The following is an 8,479-nucleotide window of genomic DNA, read 5'->3' as shown; positions in this document are numbered from 1 at the left end:
CCTACATTCCTTTCAGACACATATTGCCAAATATTTCTTTCACTTTGGGTTACTGTCTTTTCTTTCTTTTGATGATGTCAATTCACTCACTATGAGAAGTCTTTAATTTTGATGAAGTCCATCTATATTTTTGTTTTAAGTGCTTTAGGTATTATACCTAAGAAGCAATTGCTGAACAAAAGGTTGCAAAGATTTACTCCTATGGGCGTTTTATAATAGTACTTCATTTAGAGCATATGATTAATTCTGAGTTAATTTTGTTTTTGTTGTGAGTCAATTAATATGTGGACATCTGGTAATTCTGGTACCATTTTTAAAAATAACCAGTCTCTCTCCTTGATTTGTGCTGGCATTCTTATTGAGAAATCAAGTGACCAAACTGTGAGTTTATTTTGGGAATCTCTATTATATTATATTGAAATATATGCCACACACATACATACACACACACACACACACACACACACACACACACACACACACACACACACACACCTGTAATGTATTTAACTGCAGTCAATTTGTCTCTATATGCCAGATCTTTGTTTTTCTTTTGCATGCTGTTTGCATGAGTTCTTTACATCACTTGCAACACTTCTTTAAGACTTTTTATTCTTATTGGTTAAGAGTTGAAGGCAAAGGTGGGAATGGTGCTAGAATACTTTCAAGTTACTATTTCATTTTTTGTGATCACCCGTAAGAAAGAGAGTGAAGGTAAAGTGAAAAGAGAGTGAAGGTAAAGTGAAAAACTTTTTCTCTCTTTGAACTACTTTTCTAAGTAACTAATTCCCTTAGCTTTTAACACTTCTCTCAAGAACTAAAATGCTTCTCATAGTGAGAGAAATGAAAATGAAATGAAAGTGCGAAGTAATTACCAAATTTTTGTACAACTCCATTACAATGATAATATTTTCTGCAGATTTAAAAATTATACTGATATATGTCAAGGATGTTAATTTGATTTTGAAATATTCTCTTAGCGTGCTGAAAGAAAAAAAACCCTATTAAAAAGTGGGGAAAAGATATGAATAGACACTTCTCAAAAAAAGACATATGTGTAGCCAACAGACACATGGAAAAGCGCTCAGCCTCACCAATCATCAGAGAAATGCAAATCAAAACCTCACTGAGATATCACCTAATCCCGGTAAGAAGGGCCATCATTAATAAAACAAAAAATCGACACATGCTTTTGAGGATGCGGAGAAAAAGGAACGCTTCTTTCTACACTGCTGGTGGGAATGCAAACTAGTGCAACCTCTTTGGAAAACAGCATGGAAATTTCTAAAATAACTAGAAATTGATCTTCCATATGACCCAGCAATCCCCTTACTGGGAATATACCTGGAGGAACTCAAATAATTCTACTAAAAACACTTGCACACTCATGTTTGTTGCAGCACTATTCGCAATAGCAAAAACATTGAAAATGTGGTACATATACGTGATGGAATATCATGCAGACATAACGAAGGACAAATTATGGACTTCACAGCAACCTGAATGGATTTAGAGTCTGTCATACTCAGTGACCTATCACAGAAACAAAGAACTGAGTGCCACATAGTCTCACTCATAAGTGGATCCTGAACATTTATCATCGAAAAGTGGTCTGGATAGAAAAAATGTGTTACATATAAACAATGGAATATTATGCAGCCACAAACAAAGACAAATATATGGACATCACAGCAACTTGGATGGATTTAGAGTCTATAATAGTGATCTATCACAGAAACAAAAAACAGAGTACCACATGTTCTCACTCATAAGTGGATCCTGAACATTTACCATAATCCTATAAGAAAGGGATCGGCAGCAATGGGAATCTGCCAGAATGGAGGTGGGGGGCACAACATAAGGGTACCTGATCTCAAACCAGGCAAAGTGGGAACAAAAAGGAGGCCCAAAATTTACCTGTCTGATGACCACTTGTATACCTACCTCATCCTGAATTGTACCCCACACCTTTAAAATAAAATTAAAAAAATTAAAAAATGAAAAATGAAAAAAAAAAAAACCCAAACAATGTAGCAGTTCCTAAAAGGTCTAAAAATCAGCCTTAGATATAACCCAGCAACCCCCTTTCTGGGAATATATCCAGAACAACTCAAATCATTCAACAAAAAACATACCTGTGCACACATGTTTATTGCAGCACTATTCACAATAGCAAAAATATGGAACCAACCATGCTTTGAAAGTGGACTAGATTTTAAAAATGTGGTACGTATACATGATGGAATATTATGCAGCCATAACTAAGGACAAAATTATGGACTTCACAGCAACCTGGATGGATTTAGGGTCTATCATACTTAGTGATCTATCACAGAAACAAAGAGCTGAGTATCATATAGTCTCACTCATAAGTGAATCCTGAACATTTATCATAATACTACAAGAAAGAGATTGGTAGTAGCAGGACACTGCCAGGGGAGGGAGGGAGGGGAACATAGCATCAGTAAGTTTTCCTGATCTCAAACCAGGCAAAGTGAGGACCAATGAGTATGATGACCACTTATTTACCTTATCCTGAACAATATCCCACATCTTTAAAATATGAATAAATTGTAAAGAGTTTTATATTTTTTAGGGCAACTTGTTTATTTTAATTAGTTCAAATATTGTCTAAATAAAAAGTTCCCATTAGGAAGAGCTGTTCACAGAATTTCCATTCCGTGATAGGGACCTACTTAGATCACATAACTATATTCCTTAATAAATAGAGAGGATTAACACAGATTTATTTTTCACACTGTAGTAGTTTTGTAGTAGTAGTTTAGAAAAATAATTCTTATTTTTATGGAAACTGAAATTTGTAAGATTTTCTTCTGATGACCTAGAATTTTTTTCTGTGCTTTGCCATGAGTTATGTTCTAAAATGTGTAGATTATTTATGATCTAGTAAATTCTCAGAAGCAGCACATTTGTCGTATAAGTCATTAATACCATAGCCCAGATACTTTATATCTTTTCTAATAATACACATATTGCAACATTGTGGGATTTCCTATGGTAAATTCTGAGTTGTAATGTTCAGAAAGGTACTTGTTTGTTGCCTTTATACACAGCATTTCATACTTTTGATCTTTTCAGAAACTGCTAGTTTTGAGGAAAGGAAAGGGAAGCATTTAGTTTTGGATGGGGGTGGACATTGAATGCACTGGTCACATAAATCATGGATAGGCAGATTCTATTTTTACTGCTCTCTCTTTGTTCCGGGATTAAGATAAACAGAACTAGGTTATACAGCTCTCAATACTTCATAGCTTTTGTTTGAAGCTTTATTGTCTATAGTCATACTTTTTCCAAGTTGAGAAAGCAGGGTTGATATAAGGAAGCTTCTGAAAGAGCCTAGTGTCTCTTCTCTTATATTACAAGTAATTGTGGAGTTTTCTAGGGGAATTCCTAACCTCAATTTATATACTTAATTGTTACCTCTCAACATTGGATTCTCTTCCATAATACTGCATCATGAATTTGTCTTGCATAACCTAATTTAATGAGTGTAGCAATTTCCACATCATATGTGATACATTGGGAAAAGCCTAAATAAGAGATAGAGAGCAAAGATGAAAGCTTAAACTGAAATGTAAGACAAAATTTGTTGCCTATTTGGTTTGTTCTGTCTCTCTTGCTTAAGAGATAGCATGTCAAAAAAAAAAAAAAAAGACCGATATTGTTGTAGTACAAGTCATTATTTTGTGTTTTGAGGCACTACTTATTTTGAATAGTTTAAAGACATTTAGAGAGTCTTTTTGGTTAATAAGGAAGCCCTTCTATTTTTTTTCCTAATAAAGGAGCTGTTTCTAAATGAGTACATAAAGACGCATTTCCTTCCTACCCCAACACATACAGGTAGTATGTGTGTAAATCTATGTGCATTTATTTTTCATGCACACATAACTTTTTCTGTGGATTTATTTCTATTATACATGTGTATATATATATATATATATTTAAATAATGGGTATATACATCTATATGTATACTTATGAATCTATTTGTATATGGTAGATAACTATATATTTGAATACATTATACAATGGTGTGAATATCTTAAGACATGTGAATTGATTGAAAGCTTAAAAGAGTAAATGAGTCACAAGTATACAGTTTTACTTTCAAAACAGCAAATACAGTCACCTAAAAAAAAAGGTGTATTTCTCAGCTACATAGAAAAAAAAAATGCAGTTTCCTATTACAAACATTTTTTTCACAAGTTTTGAGTTGTGGCAGACAGTGTTGATGCTCTACCCAATAGATATTCCTCCTCCCTGTTTTTCTAATGCCAGAAACTTCCTTTCAGGATGGACGCTGAAAATGGAATCATTTTGCTACTTCTCCTATTAGTTGGGTTGGCCACATGACATAGCCCATAACTGAAAAGACATCAAGGGAAATCTTCTTTTGGCTTCAGGAGAAGATTTACTTCACAATATGTAGGGAGACATGTGAGGGGAGTTCTCTTACTTTCTTGTCTTGTTTTCTTCCTTAGATATAGTTTTACATTCTATTTTTAGAGCTACAGCAGTTATTTTGTGACCATGAAGTGATAAAGCTGAGGATTAAGGTCAACAGACTGAGAACAGTGGAATGGAAGAGCCTGGCCCTCAATTAGAGTATTGAGCTGCTGCATTAGGAAAATAAACTTACAATTTTTTAATTGCACATGTGCTGAAAATACTTAAATGATCAGAATAGTTCCTTCATGGCTTGTCATCAACTGAAACTCTGACTTAGTTCCTTCTTTAATATTAAACCTGGCTGAATCATAGTTTTGAGACTATACTTTTATTATAATGACTTAGTTGCCTGGTGTACAATGGAGAACCATTGGAAGTTCTAAAACTAAATAGGGACAGAACATACTTTCAGAGATTATTCAAACACTAGTGCAGATGACTAAATGAGAGGGAATATGGGGGAAAATGCTAGAATAACAGTTAGGAGCCACTACAATTTATAGTTTAGTTAAACCCTAAGAGTGCCTGAACTTGTGAAATGACTGAAAGAAAGGGATGGAAATCATTGTGTTTGTAGACACTTTTCTTAGAGTGTGAGAAATGTGGAAAAGATTCTGAAGGTTTTCAGCCAGATAGTGTAATTTCCATAAATATTTTAAAAGTTACTACTATATACTCTGCTCTTTTCTTAGCAGAGAGAGTTAAGTAGTAAGCAAGGGAGAAAGCATCATTCTCATAAAATAACATCGTTTTTAGGGGAAAACAGGAATTAAAGAAAAAATCTGAATACTGCAATGTCAGAGGATCTCCCAAAGTTATGGGAATATAATTAACAACTGACATTTTTTGGCTACTTACCATGTGCTAAGCAGTGTTCTAACTGTTTGACTTACAGTAGCTCATTTAATTATCATAACAACCTGATGGAAAAGATGCTATCATTATCATCTCTGTTTTAGAAATTATAAACTTGAAGTACAGAGAGTTTAAATAACTTTCCAAGTCAGTTGTTACATTTAAACTCCCAGCAGGATCCACAGGTAAAAATCTTCAGCAGTTGTTTAGAAGTAAAAACTTTATAAGGAAGAAAGCAATTAAAAATAAAATTGAGGTATTCCATGAGAGAAAAAAGCAAATTACAGCAATTCTTAAAAAAATATCAGATTAGCCAGGCTCGGTGGCTCAGCCTGTAATCCCGCGCCTTTGGAAGGCTGAGGTGAGTGGATTGCCTAAACCCGCGGGTTCGAGACCCGCCTGGGCAGCGAGACCTCATCTCTATGATTAATCAAAAAATCAGCCAGGCGTGGTAGCACATGCCTGTAATTCCAGTTACTCAGAAGGCTGAGGCGGAAGGATTATTGGAGCCTAGCAGGCGAGGCCGCGGTGGCCAGGAGCGGCCACTTCACTCCTGTCTGGGCGACTGAGTGAGACTCCAACTAAAAAAAAAAAAAAAAAAATCAAATTAAAAAATAAAAAACATGGAGGAAGAACCTGTGGAAAATTTCCATTTAGAAATTGGAAATAAAGAGAGAAAGCACCAAAGCAGTATATTTCCCATCAGCTATAAAGTTGAGGAGATGGAGTTTATTTTTTTTATTTTTTGCCTTGGGCGATGTATAAGCCCAAGAGTGAAGAGAAAACTTAAGTAAGATTGTGAGTCCCTAAGAAACAAAGCATCATGATCCAGGGAGTAAATATAATTCTCATATTCTCCTTTTACACCTAGAAACTGTTCCCTGGGGAAGATATTTAGCAAGTTTCTATTCTGTTTATAACCGAGTGCATTAAACTCACATTAAATCTTCTGTGTCTTATCAAGTTATGAATATGATAATAATAAAAACTTTGTTTTTTTTAAATGATAGTTCATAAAGATTTTCAGAACATATCAGAAATTAAGTCTGAACTACATTCTCTTATATCAAACAACCTAAAATCTCAAAACTTAAAATTGTCCTTTCATGACCGTCATGACAAAGAAGAAGGATAAGGAAGCACCAAGGTTTTCTGGTTGAAAGAAGGTGAGTTTCTAAATTTCATGTATATTAATGTTCTCCTTTATTGAGATGAAAGTCCAGGGATCTAATAAAGGCCTCTTTCTTTCTCATTTTATATAATCACGAGACTCAAGTGAGGCAGACAAATAACTTGCTTGAGGGGTCAGCAGAGAATGTTCAGGGACATCAGTGGAATAAGTTCTCTATGTATGGAGAGAACTTTCTCTGTTCAAGTTATAGGGATTTGATTCTGTGACATGGGCAATAACTTAATTTCTCCTAGACTCTGGTCCCCTACTTGTGAATTAAAAATAATATTTTGGTCTTCGGTGTGCACAATCTAATCTGCATTAGAGGCCAACACCAGGTTGTTGAGGCCTCTACCTTCAATTTGACTCGTGAGGGAAGAGCTCAAGTGAAAAAATAAATTATGAGATGAGATAAAGATGATTCTGTTCTGGTTCATCCTTTGTCTTTCTTATTTCTTGGTTATTCCAATTGTCATGTAGACTTACAGCACACCACTAGCCATCACTCTCTAGGTTAAATTGCTTCTTTGCTGTATTTAACTTATTAAGATTCTAATAAGGGGAAGTCAATGTCATCCAGTATCATGGTAGTGTTAAAGGCAGATTCCGTGGGTCCAGGTTGGGCTAGTTTTAAACAATTCCAGTAATTTCCCATATAGTAGCAGGAGACATTGTGCAAAGTGCTGGGTGGTGCTCTAATGTAATACTTTTTCCTGCCTCCACAGATTCCCTTAGAGAAGAAATGGCTCCTGGAAATGGGTCTTTTGTGACTGAATTCATTCTGGTGGGGTTAACAGACCAGCTAGATCTCCAACTCCCTTTGTTCTTCCTATTTCTAGTAATGTATGTGATTACTCTGATGGGAAATTTGGGCTTGGTAACTCTAATCGTGCTGAGTTCACACCTGCACACCCCCATGTACTTTTTCCTCTCAAACTTGTCATTCATAGACATCTGTTATTCTTCTGTGTTTACACCCAAAATGCTGAAGCACTTCATATCGGAGAAGAATATTATTTCCTACACTGGGTGCATGTCCCAGCTTTTCTTCTTCTGTTTCTTTGTGATTTCTGAATGTTATATGCTGACATCAATGGCCTATGATCGCTATGTGGCCATCTGCAATCCACTTTTGTATAACATCACCATGTCTCCTCAAGTGTGTTCCAGCCTTATGCTTGGTTCATACTTGCTGTCTTTTTTTGGTGCCATGGCCCACACGGGATGCATGCTGAGACTGACGTTCTGTGATGCAAACACCATCAACCACTATTTCTGTGATATCCTCCCACTGCTCCAGCTCTCCTGCACCAGCACCTACATCAATGAGCTTGTGGTTTTCATTGTGGTGGGCATTAACATCATTGTGCCTAGTGTCTCCATCTTTATCTCTTATGCTTTTATTCTCTCTAGCATTCTCCACATTAACTCCAAGGAGGGCAGGTCCAAAGCATTCAACACCTGCAGTTCCCACATAATTGCTGTTTCTCTGTTCTTTGGATCTGGTATATTTATGTATCTTAAACCATCTTCTACTGGGTCTATGAATGAGGGAAAAATCGCTTCTGTTTTTTATACCAATGTGGTTCCCATGATGAACCCCTTAATCTACAGCTTAAGGAACAAAGATGTTAAATTTGTCCTGAGAAAAACCTTGAGTACAAAAAAGTTTTGATCTGAAACAGTATCTGTCTATGAATGCAGTTACAGGATGAGAAGTCTCTGTATTTTATTACAATAGTTTAACAGGGAACATTTTGTCCTATTGTTTGCTACCATGATGATAGTTAGTTCCGTATTCTTCCAATTTGTCTATATTTTTAATAGTAGATTCCCCCCTTTACAACTTTTTTCCCTTTGCATCACTTTTTCCTGTTTAGTAATAAAGGTAAGGATTTTTTTTTTTTTAAATATCATTATGGAGTTTCTCTCCTCCTAGGAAAGGTGAATGATTCTGAAAATGTTAAAATAAACTAAAACCAGG

The 8,479-nt window shown here is 35.4% G+C and overlaps 1 protein-coding gene across 1 annotated transcript; it reads left to right on the top strand.

Moving 5' to 3' along the window:
- The first annotated feature begins 7,237 nt into the window (after positions 1 to 7,237).
- LOC103267468 (olfactory receptor 8B3-like) lies at positions 7,238 to 8,170 on the top strand. The gene has a single exon (XM_008065062.1). The coding sequence runs from the start codon at positions 7,238 to 7,240 to the stop codon at positions 8,168 to 8,170; it is 933 nt and encodes a 310-aa protein (XP_008063253.1).
- Positions 8,171 to 8,479: the final 309 nt, after the last annotated feature.

Source organism: Carlito syrichta, unplaced genomic scaffold, assembly GCF_000164805.1.
Source record: "Carlito syrichta isolate Samal-C Ts95f unplaced genomic scaffold, Tarsius_syrichta-2.0.1 Scaffold308144, whole genome shotgun sequence".
Taxonomy (NCBI): domain Eukaryota; kingdom Metazoa; phylum Chordata; class Mammalia; order Primates; family Tarsiidae; genus Carlito; species Carlito syrichta.
The sequence above is the reverse complement of the archived record's forward strand: the minus strand, read 5'-3'. Positions and strand labels throughout refer to the sequence as shown.